The sequence below is a fragment of the Podarcis raffonei genome, chromosome 6 (genome assembly GCF_027172205.1).
Source record: "Podarcis raffonei isolate rPodRaf1 chromosome 6, rPodRaf1.pri, whole genome shotgun sequence".
NCBI classification, from domain to species: Eukaryota; Metazoa; Chordata; class Lepidosauria; order Squamata; family Lacertidae; genus Podarcis; species Podarcis raffonei.
Window position 1 is genome coordinate 48,549,955 of NC_070607.1, and position 19,998 is coordinate 48,569,952.

The window sequence follows — 19,998 nt, forward strand, 5'->3', positions numbered from 1 at the left end:
ACGGGAGCGCACCCCGCCGTGGGGATTCGAACCGCCGACCATGTGATTGGCAAGTCCTAGGCGCTGAGGTTTTACCCACAGCGCCACCCGCGTCCCATTCTCTCTTACTCTCTCGAAATTCAGCTGCCACCTGTGAAGGCCCACAGCTATTACTGGAGCTTCCATGACATATGTTTCATAGTGCAGTGGTACCTAGGTTTAAGAACAGCCCTGTTTATGAACTAACTACGCAAAACGAGAAGTAGTGTCCCGGTTTGCAAACTTTACCTCGGTCTAAGAACAGAATCCGAACGGTGGAAGGTCACTGGCGGCAGGAGGCCTCATTAGGGAAAGTGCACCTTGTTTTAAGAACGGTTTCGGTTTAAGAACGGACTTCCGGAACGGATTAAGTTCGTAAACCGAGGTACCCCTGTATTCTAACTGCTTTTGGGAAAGGTATAAAAAGAGCCACAGTGGATCAGTCCAAAGGCACATCTAGTCCAGCATCCGCTTCCCACAGTGGCCACCCCTTGGGAAACCAACAAGCAGAATCTGAGCACCCCATTTGTCTGTCCTGAAGCTTCCAATATTCACTTTCATGGGATGGCCCTGGTTTCTACTATTAAGAGAAAGAGAGAGAAACTTCTCTCAACCAGCTTTCCTCCATGCTATGCATAATTTTTGGCCACGGCCCCTTAGAAAACTGTCAGCTTAGCTGAGAGTAAAACCTCACACCAGGCCTCAAGGGCTGGTGTTGCAGTTTGTGGCTTGCAGGGGGAAAAGGGCGAATTGCAGCAGTACTGGGCATTCAGGGAGGCCGAGCATAGTTATGGAAAGAGAGCCTAGAATGCAGGGGAGTAAAGGGGCAAGGAGACCGTCAAAGACAGGCACAGAAGACTGTAAGGTGAGAAGTGGGACTTAAAGAGAAAAGTAGGTAGGCAGTGCCTGGAGGAATAGGGGAGTGGACTTATAGGGAACAGTCAAGGGGGAAGAAAGGCTGAATAATACTTGGCATAGGGAAAAGAGCAGATCCTATTGGTAAGGACTGGCAAAACTTTAGAGCCAGGGACCAGGGAGGGCAAAAAGAAGGTTGCTGTGTGAAGCAGATCTGAAATAGACCACTCTCTATAGGCAGAACAGAGAGATCGTCTATTCTAAAGGGAGTCCACATTTAAGATTTCAGCAGCACATTTCTAGAACTAAACATCCGCTGAAAGGGTTTTAATGGGTGCATTTCAATCACAGGCTATTTGAAAAGTTGCTTGTGTTAAAAATAAAGCTTTGTAATTTTGGAAGTGTTTGATGTAAAAGAAAATTGTTGCCTGTACCATTATTCATTACAAAGATTGGCAGCAGAGACGTCTTTTTTCCTTTTCTTTTGGCTATGGGGATGGTGGGTTGGTGAGACATCAAGTGTTAAGCCACTCATCTCTTCCTGTGTATTAAGAGCAGCAATTGATACCCTCCTGGTTGCTCCACATCCAAGGGAAATCTGTTATGTAGCAACCAGGGAGAGGGCTTATTCTGATGTGATCCTGTGGAATGTCCTACCCCTTGGAACGTAGCACCAGCTGAAAATCACCTATTCCAGCATGCCTCTATGCATGGTTGGCTGCCTGGTTGGACATTGACTATTACTATCCTTGCTGTTTCTGCCTGAGGTTTTATATTCTCCTTCTATTCTCCTGCTTTATTTTAAGCGTCATGCTTCAAATTTATTTTATTGCACTTATGCTGGTATCACACTGTGACAAAGGGCAGGTTAAAAATATTTTGAATAAAATATAAAACAATAATTTAGATAATCAAAGTGTAATTTCAATTGGGTTGCCCCAGACTGCCCTCCTTTCCTTGTGGTACAGCTGCACTTAGTAATATCAATAGTGCAGTTTGGCAAAATAATATAATCAAGGTGTTGGAATGGTTCCTCAAAGACCATCTAGTCCAGGCATAAGCAAACTCGGCCCTCCAGATGTTTTGGGACTACAACTCCCATCATCCCTAGCTAACAGGACCAGTGGTCAGGGATGATGGGAGCTGTGGTCCCAAAACATCTGGAGGGCAGAGTTTGCCTATGCCTGATCTAGTCCAAGTCCTCAAAAAGCAGGAAATCCTCCTGGCTTAATAAGTATGAATTTTAACAGCTATCTAATTACATACAATCTTCACAAAGAAATGTCCCTTCTTACCAATGCATGTTACTTGAGAGCAAGCCTCACTGAGTTCAAGAAAGTTGGTTATGTAATATTTAGTAGGAGAGATGGCAAACCCGCCTCCCACTCAAAAAATGATCATATAATGACAACATGACAGTGACATGGTTTTGCTCTGGTGGCAGCACAAAAGACTCACACTCTGCTCTGTTAGCCATACTTTCTAACCTACAAGTCTGTGTCAAAGTGTTGCTACATGATCACGTACTGTTGTTTGGGGAGGGGGTGTTATAGAAAAGGGAAATGGAATCTACCAGTTGGTAGCTAGCAGGAGATTTATTATCTGCTGGAAGAGTCTCACCCTTTACCCCTAATAGCTCCCTCCCCACAAAGTTAATCAAAATGCCTACAACTAGCAAAATTAAAATAGGCTTACTTTACATGCATGTAACATGACATTTGGTCCTCTGCCTCACATCGTTACCGGAGAAGCCTTGCAGTACAGCTGAAGCAGAACCAATTAAGAGATGTAAAACAAAACTTCTTTATAACATGTGCCCTGACAATCTCTTGAAACACATCCGACTAGCTAATACGTGACGATAGCATGTCTGGCATCGGGCTATCTGAAGTGCTGGTTCCAACAGGACTAGAATTTTGAGTCAGAGCACTTTTTTCTAGTGGTCATCTTGAAAGGCCTCCCAAATGCTGAATTCAGGACCAGCTCAAATGTCACAGCCAATGTGGGCAGCATCTGTGTGACAGCTTCTGCACGTAACAGCCTTAACACTCTCTACAGCTGAACTGCACGTTGCTGAAAGCTGCTGGTGTGAGGATCAACAAAGCAAGTGCCACTAAATGTTAAAGCCATTGTATGCAGAAGTCATCATGTGGGTGTTGTTCACTCGGCCATGCAACATGGAACTCATCCAAACTTTCTGTGCCACTTCACAGGAAATTCTAAGCCCGTATTGACTCTTAACCTGGTTTCCTAAAAAACATGTGTAAACTTTTCCATGTCAGGCAAAACCCCAGTCCTGAAAATTCTGGTGGCAACCATAGCCAACAATCCAAGCTTACTCCATGGCTTCTTTATCACAAAGGCCAGCAAATAAGCACTTTCATAGCTTACTTCCTATGAAAAGAGAAATAAATTACAGTATTGCTTCTGAGCTCACTACTCTGAGGAAGGCTAGATGTCTAACCAAAAAAATGGTAAGCTGGAGATCCAGAAAAGGCTAACCATGCAAACTATTTACATCTGTACAGACCCTAAAACAATCCTGTTTCCAGTTATTGTTTGCCTTGATCTCTCTGCCAGTAATCAACACCTCTGCTGCCCTGTGATGTGGCCCTCAATGTTCTTTTTATATTATCCACAAATATGCTTTGAGAAGTATCTGTGCCTCCTGGGGTAAACCTATGCTGTAACATTTGCGCTGTAACATCAATTTAAATTATGGGAGCAAGTTGTTAAAAAGTAGAATAGAATTTTTGCTAACACAAAGTGTAGCTACATTTTATAGGTTTTGCATCAATTGTTCTATTTACTAACTGGTTAAAATAAATCCTTTTTCTTTTGTGGCAATGCTGGTTTGGGTACAACTGCCCAACTATTAAAATATAAATAATGACTGAATCAAAGTATGGTACATGCTATTCCATATACATAAAACAATGGCGAAACATGCATTTTATTTAGTAGAAGCTGTTCACTATTGCTAATTTCTTAACAACACTGTTCTCAGAGATTGGCAACAAATCTGGGTCAAGTTTATGTCTAAAAGTGAAAGTTGCAACAATGTTTCCTTACACTACTAAATTTAGATCTTGGGAAGAAATTGAGAACATAATTAGGCACACTTTACTCTCACTGAAACTGTTCTGACGTTAGCATGCTTAACTGGGCACTTTAGATGAACAAAGTAAAATAGTGCAGAATGCAAGCTACAGTCCTAAACATTTATAAATAGCATAGTCATCAAAGACTTTGTAGATTAAAATTTTAGGAGCCATTCACAATACTGTTTCAGGAGCAATAGCAGTACCTCCTAGTGATGTCATTGGGACAACACAGCAACAAAAATCATCCCAAACCCAAAGTTAAACACTTTGCTCTTTTTAACTGATACTTCAAATCAATTTCTATCAATTTAACAAGGCATCAGGGGTGGAAACGCTTGTTTGTTTTTCCTCTGAACAATTTTCAAAGTCTTCAGTTTTGACATAAAAGAGCTATATTAATTAAATTATTTTGTATTGCCTTCCTCTCTTGTGTTTCCCCCAAAGAGCTCAAGGTTCTCCCCTGCCCATTTCATCCTCAATACAACCCTGTAAGGTACATCAGGCTGAGATGCAATGACTGGCCCAAGGTCTCCCAGTGAGCTTCATGGCTGAGCAATAATCTGAACCCTGGTCTTCCAAGTCCTAGTCCAACACTCAGGCTTCTTCTCCACACCTGTAGATATGTTGATTCCCAATTGGTGAATAATGTTTAGCCCAGATGTGAACAAAACTGCCTGAAGCACAACATCAGAAGAATTGTGAAAGTCTAAGGAAGAAAGTGAAAGCAAATTTACAGCAAAATCCTAAGCATGTTTATTCAAAGCCACACTGTGTTCAATGGGACTTACAGGTCAGCATGCACAAGATTGCCCTGTTGATTATATATTTTTAAAAACTTTTCTGATGGCTCCGCAGTAAGTTTTTAAAAAAGGAATTCCCCTCATGTATCTAGAAGTGCACATACACTTCTCTGTAAGCATTCCAATATTGCAGGATATAAAACACAGTGAATTTCAGGTTTCTGGGTGTATTTTCTATATTAAAAAGCTTGATAGTTATGGCTGACAGTGTGTAAATGTATCTTTCCTTGTCTGAGAATGTACGGTAGTTATAAAGAGCCACAAATACACACACCCCATCTAAAAATGAGACATCTGCTTATGAGTATGCAAGCATCAACTCAAGGACAAACAATATTAAATTAAAAGTGCAAACTAGAAGTGGAACTTTTTATGTTGGACAACATGTTGGATACAAGTTTATGATCAATATCCATAAACAATATTTTATCCAAAGAAAATACCTTCCACTTACATTTTTATTGCTATTTATTTATATTTATATAATATTTTTATTTATTTATAGTTCCAGAAAATTTATTGCACCTGAATTAACTTGTTAAAAATTGACTCCCTCCTTTAGTGATCCCAACAAACAGTGTGCTTCATGTTAAGGCTCAATATTCCCCGTTCTTTTAAGCTTTCCTTTATCCATCTACTAATTTCTAAACAACCCTACTATAACTGCCACACAAAGCTAAGGATGTTTTATGTAAACAAAAGACAAAGACAAAGCAGCCTTCTAACACTGAAAAATCAATTTAATGACTCTAGTGAGATCAAGCTTAAGCTGTGTTTAAGTTTTACTAAGCATGAAGGAATTATTAATTGACCATACACCGTAAACATTGCTCAGATCTCTAGAATACCAGGCACCAAAAGGTTAAATATATATGAAAAATCTTTTATCTAGACCACCACTACTGTTCTGATCACTTATAAAACAAATATTTGCTTGTCTTTATTTGAAATATCCATTGGATGTCCTGAAACAATATTAACTGCATCCATACAATTTTAACAAGTATGCACAGACATCAAAGAATGCAATGAATGGATGGGATCATATTATGAACATACAAAAAAGTAGAGCTACAGATGGTCTTTATTATAAATTAACATTTTATTTATTTATTTTGTGGCCAGTATATATTTTCCCTTAAAACATAAAGGCTCTCATACATCACAGCATCAAAAGTTCCAATTTCAATGCAAATGCTTCCAAGACCAACAAACCTCTTTGTTGGTAAGGCTTACCCCATCTTACACATTAGTAGATGTGGTTACCAGTACAGATATGGAAACTATTATGCTCACCATCTGCATGAGATAAACATTCATCATTTCAGAGCATTTTGTTTTATTTAAATTCTCTTTCAGCTCCTCTCTAGGAAAGGGCTTACAGTATTATGCAAATGTGCACCAACTCCTTTCCCTATTAAATCAGCCGTCTTTCATCTCATTCTCCAGCCCTGTTATAAATTTATCTATGGCTTGTAAACTTTAAAAAGAGAGGGGGAGAACATCAATGGAAGCTGACAACTTCTTATTGTCGGTAACTGCAGCAGAGGTTGCCATTCCTATATTATGGAATATTTTCATATGTTCAGTAAGAAAAAAATCCCTTTCCCACCCTCCTGATACTAGTGGTGTATTAGAAAAACATTATATTTACATTGAATAGGTATTCTGTTTGCAGCTAAATTTTGCATTTATGCAGCATGGTACCTGACAAAATCAGGTGCCCTGTTGCGAACTACAAGCCGCAAGAGGCTACTTAATCTAGTCATGGAACCCTGATACAGCAAAGACATATCAATGGAAGAGGGCCTAGATAAACTGGTCTGCTCTCAGTCTAAAAATTGTTGCATTCCATCTGCAGCTTTGTGTGTACTTTCCTTCACCATTTCCCTGTGTCCTTCCTTTACAAAATCCTCTTCTTTCCCACCCACTCCAAGTATTTTAAGAAGAGTCATCTTTAGAGGAACACTCCAGCTGCTGCAGTAAATATTGATAATACAGTACAAAATAAGTTACAAAGGCTTCTAGATTTCTAATTCAAGAAATACTAAGAATTATTTATTCAGAATTTTGCACTCGGTTGCTCACATTATTATAAATTCTTTAAAAAACAACAGTGTTTCTTAATTTGCCGTAGCAAATCAGTCCAAAAACCTCTAGTCCTCACATTCACATGTCAATCAGTCATCCATTATAAAATCTACAGTTGATTTCATACCTATTTTGATATGAAGTTTAATAAACCATTTGTGTTCTTGTTGAAGTACATATCAGATGTAAATGTTCTGTAATCCAAGGATTGCAAACTCCACAGTCAAATCATATTCAGAAATTCTTCATAGACTTATTTCTCTTCCCACAACATTGTTTCATGTTGCCATTTCAGCTCTTTACTCCTACAACCACCTATTATTTTAGTCATAGTGGATAACTGAGCCCTTTGTATGAAAAAATATATATAATTTAATTATCTATGTATTGTTAAAAGGTGTAAGCATTCCAGAGGCAGCTTTTTTAAGGGAATGTGTAGATATATAAAGATCTGTGCAACCACTTAAATTGTGCTGAGCACTGCATCTTTCAGCTTGATTATGCCTGTATTTTTGTGATGACTAATTTTTTTGCAAATAAATTTGACTGACTAACTCCTATTTTTCTACAAGATGAGGGTGGAATAGCCACACATACTGTCTATAAGAGTAAAACATTTTTTTAAAAATCGGGGGGGGGGCCTAACAAGACGTTTATACATGGCAATGGGCATCGGCATAAAATGAATTTACATTTCAAATGTGCAAAACAAAATTATAACAGAATATCAGTTTAATGGGAACACTCATTTCATTCACCTCCACTAACAATGTGAAACAGATTATTTCTAGCGTTCCACAAAAGCAGATTTCAGGAGGGAAATAGGATGGGAGGAAAACAACCTTTGTCACTCACTCAGACTTGCGACTCCCCTGACAAGGCTCATAATAATAACCCTTGTGTTGAATGTCAATAAAGTCAAGGACTTCATTTCCATTTTCAGTTTCCAATGGAATCTATATCATGCAAGAAATGGAATGCCATGATGACAAAATTCCAAACATTCAGGCACTAGCAAAAGTTATACATTATACATTACTTTGGTTCCCCCACTCCTCCTAAAATAATCCCATTTGTTATGTTCAATGAGATTCTCAAGTATTTGCATAGAAGGCTATATATTATTTCATTTTAAAAACAAATAAGAGTTTTCTAAAGGCAATAATGCGTTGCAAGGTGTCCTAACCCAGCTTTCCCTACAGACATCATCTTCTGATGTTTGGGGGGGTGGGGTTTGGTCCTTCTCTAACCCACGGGTGGGAGAGAGGGGTATGGGAAGCAGGGAACATTAGGGGGAGGCGTTTTGACAAAAGCGTTCGAATCCTTTCCCAAAGCAAGTTCAGGTCTCTATGATGCTGGCTGCTGCCTACGTCCTTTGGAAAACTTCCCCCCAACATCTCCTTCACAGCAACACCCCTACTTTAGGAAAAGGAAGAGAGACCAAAGCCGGCTCCTTCTCAAGCCCGCCATGGGGTGTGGGGGACACCCTCTCATTCTCCCTTCCAACCTCCAACCTCCGCCCTCCGGGGTGGTGGTGGTGGTGGGGATACTGTCAAGCAGCAAACAGACCAGACAAAAGGCTGCGATTGTTGGAGGAGGGAAATCTTCAGGGTCTTAAAGCACAGAAGCAGCAGCAGAGATAAGGGACCAAGCGAGAGAATAGGGGGAAAGGCAGGTTGGGGGTGGAGAGAGAGAGGGAGGGAAGGGGATCGAGGAAAAGGATACAGTATGGGGGGGAGGGGAAAGAGGAATGGCATTTGACAGGAGGGAGGGGAATGAAAGGGCAGCGGGGAAGGAAGCGGAGGAGAAGCCTGGGAAGGAGAGCGAGAGAAATGCGAGGCAGCCAAGGAAGAGGGGGAACCAAGGATCCTCGAGCGGAGCAGCGGCCGGACGCGCCGGCGGAGGGCAGAAGGGGCAGTCTCTCGCCGCCGCCGCCGCCGAAGTGCCTCACTCACCCACTTGCAGCACGTTGTCCACGGCGCCCGTCTCCAGCAGGCGGATGCCTCTGCGGAAGGGGAGCCCCTCGGTGACAGCGGCGCTGGCCGGGACGCCCGAGGCCGGTAGGGGGGGCGCGCCGGGGGGAAGGGCTGCGCCGGTGGCGGCTGCCGGGGCCGCCGGACTGTCCTCGGCGCCCCCGACGCCCGTCCCGTTGCCCGCGGCTCCCGTGCCGCCCGCCGACGCGCCGTTGCCGGGCCCGGCGGCGGCGCCTCCTCCGGGGCGCCCGGGCTGGAAGCTGGAGTACATGCAGATCTGGCGCTCGCTGCGGGGGAAGCTCCAGTAGACGATGCGGCGCTGCACGGGCTCGGGGATGCGCTGGAAGCGGCCCTCCACTCGCTCGAAGGCCCAGCTGCCCGCCACTCGCTTGGCCGCCGCGTCCAGCAGAGACTCGGGCTGCTGGAGCGGCAGCAGCGGCCCGGCCGGCCCGCAGACAGGCCCTGGGCCCGGCCCGCCCGAGGAGGGACAGCACCCCCGCGGCCCCACCGCCGCAGCGTTGGCCGCGCCGCCGCCCGCCCCGGCCGCGCCGACGGGACCCCCCGGGCAGCCCCCCGCGCGGGGAGCCGCCGCCACCGCCGCGCCCACCCCCCGGGAGCACAGGCGCTTGGGGCCCGGCGAGCCCGCGGCGGGCAGCGACGGCCGGAGCAGTTCCTCTCCCTCGCCTCCCTCCGCCATGGCTGCGTCCGACCCACTGAGCCCCAGCCCGTGCCTGCCTGCCTGCCTGCCTGCGAGCGCGACGGGGGGGGCGGTGGAGGGAGGAGACTGCGGCGGAGAAGGGGGGTGACGGAGGGAGGGGGCGGACGGGGACCACGGCGTGGGCGGCCGCCCCAGAGACCGGAGAGGGGGGTAGGTGTCACGTGGCCCCTCCCTGTGGAAGGAATCTCTCATTCGGAACATTTGACACTCCCCCCCCCACCAACAATTGCTCTTTCTCATGACTTCAACCTGCGTAGGTGAGAGATGGGGACTCCCTCTAGACATGCCCCGAACGTCTCCCCCCCTCCCCGGCCACCGTTTCACGTCCTTTTAATAAAAGCAAATCTCTTCAGAGTAGGAGGTTGACTTTGAGTAGCGTTCTAAGTGCTCTTTTCCTCTGGAAAGAAGCGTAGAGATATGTTTCGTGAAGGGCGAAGAATGCTTTTGTTTGCGCGGGGGGGGGGGGCTTCGTCGACGGGGCTTGCCCACTTAGCAACCTTTCGCATGGGGTCTGGGGGTGGGTGGGATTCCTTTGCGCCAAGAGGCTCAGCTTCGGAATCTGCTCTCCGTTCTCCTTCCCAAGGGGCTGAGTCCTGCTGCAAATAGAAGTGATCAGACGGAGAAGCGCCTCTCAGGACGAGCAGAAGGTCTTTATCTGGCCGCTGAGTAATAAGCAAGGCGGCTTGTCCCTCCTCGCCTACCTAGGATTAGGCAGGGCTTCAAGGGCAGATGGCAGAGGGCGGCTGCTAGGCAAGGGTCTCTCCTTTTAGAAAGGCAAACCCTCAAAAGTATTCATTGCTCCTCTTGACCTGCAGTCTGCAACGTCACCACTGCCACTGGCATGCCTTGAGTGCCCCGTGGAATGAGCCTCGCAGCTTCTCACAAAGCCCTAGAAAAAATATGAATGTACAGCCGAGCCAACACTTAATTCAGAAAAACCTAGGGACTGGCACCTGAGAGGGTACTCCTATCTTACAAGGCAGCAACTGGGCCATTCGGTATAAGCTAATATAAAACAATTGGCTGTAACATCTGCTGTATGGTACCCCACAGACTAAGCCCAGTTCCATAGATCTTCTATGATGCTACCTCTGGATCCATCAAGCTCCCATCGCAGACACCTCGCATTGCGCGAGAAAGGCCCCTGGCACCTCTGGATTCTGTAAGAAACTAGTTGTGCCTTTGGGGGAAAACACAACAACCTTCATTTGCACAAAGATGAACACAAAGGAAAGTGCATTTTTTTTATCTTACTATATAGAACAGTGTGTAGCCATGCTATCATCTGAGCACTATTTTGAGTATGCATGCATTAGTGCTTGCAGCTGGCTCTTATACAGAGATAGACAGACCTGAGACTACCACAACAAACTGGTTTAGGCATTAATAATTCTGTTTACAATCTGGTTGCATAGCACAATTGATCTTCCAGACACAACATGCCTAAGTCAAACTATCCTTCTGTAAGCAAAGTAATGTGTACAAAGGCATTCTAACATCCTTAGACCTATACCACTCACTCCATAGAATCCTAGGCAAGTCCTTGCATCACTCCTCCTCACTTCAAAATCTGTGTTAGGAGTTACTGGTTCAGTTAGTGGCTGAAAGGAACTCCTGCCACATGCTGTGCAATCTCAGTAGTTTTCTTTTCATCAAAGCACATACACACACACATACAGATGTTATCCATAGCCTCAGACAATAAACAGGCAGGCACAGAGACCAACATCACATGAATATAGAGAGGGAGAGTTCTACTTTGTGGAACAGGTGAAAACCTGGATTTTGTAGCTCTAACATGGGTGCCAATGTTTCCAAAAGTAAACGGTTATCTACCTAATTTTGATAACTAAAATTAACCTCAGAGTGCAATATAGAATTTAAATGCTATTTACTTTGACATTCAATGTGAATTCAGCAGAAATATTTATGAGATACAGAGAAGCCCCTGTATTCACAAATTATCAAGAGAGACACTGCATTGCATTGTAAATGTATGTGAGAGTAACTTCTATGCATTAGCAGGCAAAAAGGAGAAGCAACACTGCAGTGCCTGATACCTCACAAGTTCTAATATTGGATCAAATATGATATACATAAGAGATCATGCCACAAAGCACCGTATCACAGTTGTTGGGTTACTAGATCTGCCTTTGCTGAGGCAGCTGTGAGACAAACATTGGCAAAAACTTTAGCAAGTCAATGTTTCAAGTTTAGAACTGTAGGCAACTAACTTTTACTCCAAGTAGACCCATTGAAATTAGTGCACCTAAGTTAAGCATTGCCAATAATTGAAACAGGTCTACTCAGAGTAAAATAGTGTTGAATGCAAGCCTTAATTTTGAGTTGAAATCCTAGATCGGCTGGCCATGTTTTTATCCTCTACCACAGTAGCTGACTTCCTGCTCCATATACAGTTTCAGCTAGACTTCTGCACATATAAAAGTTGCATTCTCCGCTTTTTGCAGATGAGCTCTTTTAGAAAGAAAGGAAGCACTGTGACCCAAGTAGCAGCTGCTGAGGAGAGGTTTAACACCCCTAGAGCAACTGGTTTGCTTTATCCTTTATAGTTCATTAGTGTCTCCAGTTTTTCTGTGTTGGCTCCATGCATTGAGACATGGCATCAGATCAGGTTCTGTCTTTTAACTGGATCAGTGGACATGCCTTTGCAACTAGAACACGACCACTTGTGTATCGCAGGTGTTCCACTGGTGAATTTGTCACCCCAGCAGCATATAGGGAAAGTCTATAGCTCAGAAGTAAAGCATCTGTTTTGTATAGTTTCCCAGTTTCAATACCCAACTTCTGCAGGTAGGGCTGAGAAAGTTGCTGCCACACAGTGAAGACAATACTAGGTTAGATGGCCCAATGGTATCTGACTTGGTGGAAGACAACTTCCTGTATTCCTCTGTATCTTGACTTCCACCAGCATAATGAAGCTTCCACCAAATCCTGCACTCCTTCAGCAATGGACTTGCACACTAAAACAGTCAAAAGTCAATATTAAAATTATTCTATGATTGCTCTTCCTCATTAAAACCCATAAAGAATCCTTGTCCTGCTCAGAAAGTTAACCCAACGTGTATGGAAATTTAACAAGTTCCAGGGTTTAGTTTTGTTACATCAGAGCAAGTGATATTGACCAGACCTTACAAAAGCTGTCTCACATTTGGCATGCCTTCTCAAGCTCAAGTGTTGAAAACTGAGCAGGTGAGGAAGGAGCAGGTGGGATTTTGCAAAAGGAGCGGAAACAGCTCCAACGCAAATATGGGACACCTGTCACAGTTAGGAACGCTGGTTAAATAATGAGAACTTAGCAGAAATAAAGCACTTGAGGTCCTGATACAAAATTGAGTCCCTTCTAACTATCCTGCTTTCACAGTATTGTCTTCTCTGAGAGCCAGTTCAGATTTTAAAAATGTGTGTGTGTGTGTGTCTGTTTTTTATGCTTTTAATTTATAAAAATAATTTTTATTAAAGATTTTCTTGGTTTACAAAAATACATGCATTGTCTCTTTTTTCAGGTTGTAAAGTCTTTTCTACAGATGTTACATTTGTTGTGAGACATTATTAAAAGCTTTTAGTTAATAAATCAATTAAACACTACCAAATGTACCTGGTTGTTCAATGTAAGATGCATAGTTGTACAAATGCAATATGTAATCTGGTTATTAGCTGACAGCAGACAAAACAGTTCTCAGAATATATATCCCTGTTATATGCTGTTCTGATACAAGAAGTAAAGACATGAAACACATATAAAAATAAGGTGCCTGTTACAGTTCTCACCTACAATATCTTTATTTAGTGACCACTGTGGCTGCTGCCAGCCAATAACTGCGACTATTTGAATAACTGATGGTGGGGAGGGCTGCCTCCAGGGTTGAACAGGACCTTTACAAAGTGCTATCTGGTGAGCTTCTTACAATAGAGAGCATCTCAGTTGGTAGTATTTCTTGAGGCAGCAGAAAGTAGCTGGGAAGCCACCATTTTGAATTTCCCATGGTGCCTTGGAGCATTCTATGTAGCATCACTCTGTGACATTTTAAGAAATTTAAAATGGTGGCTCCCCTAAATCAGTCATGTATTTGTGTGTGGCTGGTGGACGGCATTAGCTGTGGTGCGCCCTGAAAACTGCACCTAGGATGCCAGATGTTGGTGCTCGCTCTAATTATGAGAATGCTTCTGTTAAGTAGTTTTTAAAACCCCATTGATATTAATGAGAAAACTTAACTCTCCGTTTCAAATCAATGGGCTTTAAAGCTGCTTACCTTTGGGTTGGATGGTGTCCCATGTTTTTACAGATCACTAAATGCTTAATGATTGTGAGCCATAAAGCCAATGACCAAGTAACAGTGCTTATAGAATTCTTACACAGTACCACAGTGTAGCAACACCCAGAACCAAACAGTGCAATCCTATGCATGTTTCTTCAGAAACAACTCACATTTAATTCAATGGGGCTTACTCCCAAGTGTGAACATGGGAACTTACTAGGACAGCTAGGGCAAAAAATTGAGTGTAGATTTGGGTTTAGGAAAAAGAGGAAGCTGACATAAGATCACTGAATAGAATATGAAGTAAGGCAGGCACTTAGGCAAACAAGCACTTTCTCCATATGGATAATGTGGCTGCTACATTTTATATTAATAGTTTAATTAGTATTACAATTATTTATGCCCTCATTGTACATGAACAATTTTACAAAGGGATAAGCAGTCATGCTAGTGGTGCCATTTTGGCACAAATACTTCACATTCTTTAATTTGGGTTACTAAAATAAATTATGAAAATTAGGAATATTTACAGATACTGATTTAATTTCACACTTACGAATTGAACAGAGCAAAACAAATCCTGTACCTTTTGTAGACTCTACCCCTCACATTTGTAGGCATTTCCCTCATGACCATAGAAATCTACGTTCATACTCTGAAAAGTTAACTTCTCTGGTCCACCTGCACAAAACATTTAATGAGAGTTTGCTAACTGCAACCATCCAAACATCTAAAGTCCTGGTTAGCCTCTGGTTATAAAGGCCAAACTTGAAAAGACGTGTGAAATCCATGATTTGATCTCATCAGGGCTGTGGCATAGCGAGGATTCAGCCCTATTCCACCTGGCTAGTTTCCTGGTCTGAAGTCTCTCTTTCTCTCTCACACACATTCCACCTCCCCCCTTGCTTATTGCATCACTGAAGGAAACATGCAAGTGCTAAATTATGAGGTTGGAGAACAGAGTCCAAAATTACTTTATTCAGGTCACTCTTTCTATCCAAGAAACATCTATTATTGTCTGTTAGTTTGAAACAGGTATCATACGTATTTCGATCAAGGTTAAAAGCACAAGTTATTGCATTCTTTTAGACATTCTTCCCGCCACATGGAAAATGTTTATCCACAACATGCAGCTGGGAGAACATTTAAAATATCCAACCTCCCAGTTGTTGGTCATTTCCAATCGTCTTTCGCCCTTGTGATTGCACTATTTAAATGTTTTCCCAGCTGTACGGGAGCTGCTCATAAACAGGTCCCATTTGGCAGGAAAGAATAAAGGGCGCCTACTACCTCTGTAGATGTTGACCTAACAAGTCTCTTTATATCTGGGCATCTACAATGTCTAGAACCTTGCCCAAAGGTTTACATAAGGAATTAATTAAACTTAAGATCCTAGTTCCATGTAATAAAAGAGAAAGAGGCTGGTTTCCATGTTGGAAACATGGAAAACATTCACAGGTGACACCCTGGTTCATATCCTTTTTTAAAAGAATATTTTGTTCATTTGATAGTAAAATAACAGCAATCAATTCCAAACTTGGTGCACAACTATACTAATTTTACAAATCAATCCTTTTAAGAGTGGCCAAGTGCCGGAGTGAACTCTTTTGCCTTTAATTTAATACCCCCCACCCTCTGATCCACTCTGAACACTTCCACGTTTTCTGTTTTCCATGACTGGCTGATGTCAAGTTGGAAAGGACAAAAGGCTAACCAACCCATGGCCTCTCGGGTGTTCCAGGTGGAGGCTTTGTTTTCTTTCCTGCAGTGAAATGAAATAGGCTTGATTTTAATTAATGCTGTTTTATATTCCAGGTCCCTCTTGTGGTAGAAACGAGGAAAGCAATGTTAAAAGTCGGTTTCAAGAGGAACGTGGAAAATACTGTACCATACATCTCAAGTCTTTCATTCAGCTCCTGAAAGCTGCAGTAGCTGTGGAGATAGATGTCTATTGCAAAGGATCAAACTATCAAGGCTAGTAGATTTTTCAGCCATTTGACGCTGAACACCATGAGATGCTGCAGGTAAAAACTGAATTGGGTTCTGTCCCCCCACCCTGATTCCCTGCTCCTTTTTGCACATGTTATATTCAGTATTTAATTATTATTCTAAAAGAGACAAGACTTTCTTTTTGTTCAGAAGCAGGCAGTTTAAGCAAGGATTGTAAAGTGTAATGGACATTCTCAGCTTTTCTCCTTCCCTGTAGGGAACAGGAGCTTCAGTATATATATGCATAGTGTCCTCGACTGAAGAGAAAGGCTAACTGACAAGGAGCTACCCAAGTATACAGAGAACCTTTTCCAATTGCAAAATGTCTTATTAACCAAATCTCAGCAAGCGAGATTTGCTTGCATGGTGGAGACCAATGGCACCACACACACACCCTTCTAGGGTTTGATCTGAATCAAAATGGTGTCTGGCATTTAAATGTCAATGAAGACCGCTGTCCCCACTTCAGGAACCCTCATGCCAAGTTTGGCAGTGATATCTGGAGGCAGCCAAAACTATGCCAAAAAAGTCATGCCAAAGCCACGTTTTGATTTGAATCAAGATGGCAGCTGGCATCCAAACAGTGACAAAGTGTGCCACCCTTCATGCTGAGTTTGGTGGTGATATCTTGAGAGGTAGCTGAACCTACACAAAAAAATTGGGCAAAGTCATTCCCAAGTAACATTTGGGTTCTCCACCTTGATTCAAAATGGCAACCAGAATCCAAACTCCAACAACTGTCCCCCTCTCCACCCGCAGCTCAGGAACCCTCATGTCAAGTATAGCAATGGTATCTCATGAGGCAGCTGAACCTATGAAGAACAGAAGGACAGATAGATGGACAAATCACTTTCCAAAATATATAGTAGATGTAAAGGGTTGGCAAATAGTGCTTAAGGAGAGGACATCCTTTTCTTGCAGTGAAATAAGTGGTACTCCACACTACTGAATCCGAGATGGCAAAATAACCAAGTTTATTGAACTTCCCTTTAAAACCCAAAATGTAACCATGTTGTGTATAGGCAATATTTATACCTTAAACAAAATTCAAAAGGTTTGTACATAATAATCGCCTCCCGTATATTATCTAACCTTTGTGAGTGGCAGCCTGATGGGTAGATAGATATAAAGCTCCTAACTTTATACAGTTTGACAGCAGCACATAACTGGACAGGCAGGTCTTTGTGTGAGAAGCCAGGGTCACATTGTGAAGAGGCTGTGAGGTCCACATTTTGGATTCAGATCTAATGGGAAACCATGGTTTACAGTGTAAGCTTTACACCAACCATAGTTTGCTGAGACTTCTCTATATTTGTATTAACTGAAAAGCTGGCAAATTATGCACAAACGCGCTGCCACTTGCCCCCCCAGGTTTCTGCTTTCTTTTTAGTTTTCAATCTTCCATGAAGGTGTCTTTTCCCTGCCACATCGTGGCGCAACTTCTTCGGCCTACAGAGAACTATAAGTAATTGTTCTGTCTTTGAATCTTCAGCCAGAACAGCTTCAGTCCGAACTGTAAAAGACTAGACTTCCTTTCAAACCTGGTACCCACATGGAAAGCAAAGGACCAACCATCCAACACAGAAGGAGGCTCATCCAACACATTACTTCATATTTCTGTTACAAATACATTTGCTCTGAATGCCAACAATTTTATGTCCTGACAAATATCAAGATACTGGCATGTGAAGCCTGGGTTACTGCAGAAAGAATTACTGCCTTTTCCTCTCCTCTGGAGGAAATGCTAATAAGGGGGTTGAGATCCAAAATGTTACTCATTGACCCAAGAGAGCAGGCTTCTGGCCCAGCTGGCCTTGGCTGAAAGCAATGCTGAGTTCAGCAAAAAGAAGCCCCAACCACACATCCCCTAATCATTCATGTTCACTCTAGTTAATTAGAAATACTAAAATAACATGGGAAACATTTTTGCCAGACTGAAAGAGCATGAATAAATCAAGCAAAAACTATGAGTAAACAGGACACTTCAAATTAGCTTTCCAGAATAGTTCCTTCATCAATTCAAGCTAGTTTCAGTGTACAGCATGGTGGTAAATGATCAACATGGCCTTTTCCCTAGGCCCCCCAAGGGCTCTTTACCTTGAAACCCCAAATTTTGCAATAAAGAAGAGAAAACTCTTTAAGAGCAGAAGCATCCAGGTCAGCAGGCATGACGGATTCGGCAATTCAAGTAAGCTGAACTACACATATTACACAACTGTAGGAACCTTGCAAGGAAAGGACAATTCACTGTATAGTGTTGTGCCTGTACTAAAAGAGAGGAAAACATACATCCTTGAATTTCTCTTTAGTTCCAAACTCCCATACATTGCAGCTAAGTGTGGGGAAGCAGGGCTGGTTCAAGACATTTAGCTGTCTGAGGTGGAGCAGCAAATCGTGCTCACCAAGCTGATTGCCTCCCTGTCCCCTCCTCCACCATCCTGTGTGGCTGCTATCACTTACTGCACAATGCTTTTCTCTCAGGAATGATCCTTATTCAGGGTCCTTATTCAGAGTGAGGCATTGCGGGGCAAATGGGCCCTGGAAAGGCATACTGTAGAAATGTTGTCCGTGCTTCTGATTTGCCATCGCAAGCACTGCTTAAAGTGTAATAGTTTCCTGCTTAAAGAGCTTTTGCCACAGCAGCAGTGACAACAGGTAGACTTGCAGATCTCATCTCTGTAGCGTTCTCAACCCACTATGCCATGCTTTGAGGAAGAAAGCTGCCTTATGTGTGGAGAGATAGAGGTGGAGCAAGGGCCCATGGCTGCTTTGCTGTGGTAGCAAAAACTGCTTAGTTTTCCCCCATAACAGTGGCAGGAACTTATGGGACTCTCCTGCTCATCAACAGCAGAGAGCATACGTAGCCAGTTCTCTCAGTCTCTCTTTGGGGGGTCATAGAAGGGACCCCAAGGGTCAGCTAGTCCAACCTCCTGCAATGCAGGAATCTCAACCATAGCATCCATGACACATGGCCATCCCGCCTCTGCTTAAGCAAAGGAGAGTCCACCACCTTCCAAGGGAGTCCATTCCACTGCTGAACATGTCAAAAAGTTCATCCTGATGTTCAGTTGACATCTCCTTTCTCGGGACTGGCCTATGGTTGCAGGGGGTCAACAGCAGCAGGATGGGTGCTGGGAGTGGCATAGATAGTAGGCACCAATGGTACTGGCACCAATGGTGGCCACCCAGCAGTGGTGGCCACAGTGGTGGGCTGGATGGTGGGGGCGTGTGCTCATTCTGCTGCCCTCCCTTCTGGGTTCACCACCAGAGTTTTAAGGCTCATCTTGCCTCACGCAGAGGCCAGCCCTGAGGGTGGGGGAAAGCATTTAATATGAGGGAATTCAGGCCTATGGTTTTACTGCTCTGTTCATTTCCACTTGCCCATTTTCTTGAGCTCAGCTGCTGCCACTAGGGAGATATTTCCAAAGCAATCTGACTTGGCAATTCTCCAGCTTAATGCTGGGTACCCCACAGCTGTTGTGGGATGGGGGAAGGGAAAAAGAAAGAAGGGGACATAATTTATGTTATCCATTCTTGGAACAGGACATTTAATACTACTCAGCTGATTATTATTGTCTTCATAATGGCATTTTTGTGTTTTTTAAATACTGCGGTTTTCCAATTACATTTTATTCTTCTGATTCTGAGCCTGTTCAATGCTCCATTTTCTAGTTATAACCTGGAGTAATAATAATTACAAACATACAAAATATTTTATCATAGTTTCCCCACGTTGCAGTACAGGTGGCCTTTGCTGACAAGCGTGGGGAGGTTATTTGTTAGCCTTACTGGGCTTGGCAAATTTCAGTGTAGAGCAGAGAAAAGGTGGACAGGAAAGCTCCCTTGACACCCAGCCAGCTAGTCTTCTCCAAACTGGTGCCCTCCAGGTATTGAACTACAGCTCCCATCATCCCTAACCATTGGCTGTGCTAGCTGGGACTGATGGGAGTTGAAGTCCAAAAACATCAGCCAGGGGGTGGGGTCAAGATGGGGAAGGTTGCCCTAGGATGTTCAGATAATATGCACATAACCTAGTATAATTTCACTTTACAAAACATTTAACAAAGTTGGGTAGCAATAGTCCGCAGTTTTGCCCCAGGCCCAAGTTTAAATTAAATACTGGCCAAGTGTAGTTACAACCTATCCACTTCTAGAGTAAAATCAGGACATGGC

At 43.3% G+C, this 19,998-nt stretch overlaps 1 protein-coding gene and 1 long non-coding RNA gene across 4 annotated transcripts in view; one reads left to right on the plus strand and one right to left on the minus strand.

Annotated features, from left to right (window-relative positions):
- ZSWIM5 (zinc finger SWIM-type containing 5) overlaps window positions 1–9,577 on the minus strand; it is a 112,345-nt gene extending 102,768 nt beyond the window's left edge. Inside the window, exon 1 of the mRNA XM_053392605.1 lies at window positions 8,824–9,577. Coding sequence (XP_053248580.1) covers window positions 8,824–9,538 — 715 coding nt within the window. The 5' untranslated portion in view covers window positions 9,539–9,577. The remainder of the gene's footprint in view (window positions 1–8,823) is intronic.
- Window positions 8,821–18,853, plus strand: LOC128415860 (uncharacterized). 3 transcript variants are annotated; one of them, XR_008331092.1, is made up of 4 exons: window positions 8,821–8,928; window positions 13,368–13,472; window positions 15,652–15,860; window positions 16,043–18,853. It is a non-coding gene; the product is annotated as an uncharacterized LOC128415860 (long non-coding RNA). The 3 variants fall into 3 exon arrangements; XR_008331090.1 differs by having other exon boundaries at window positions 17,318–18,853; XR_008331091.1 differs by lacking the exon at window positions 13,368–13,472 and having other exon boundaries at window positions 8,828–8,928; window positions 17,318–18,853.
- The last annotated feature ends 1,145 nt before the right edge of the window (window positions 18,854–19,998 follow it).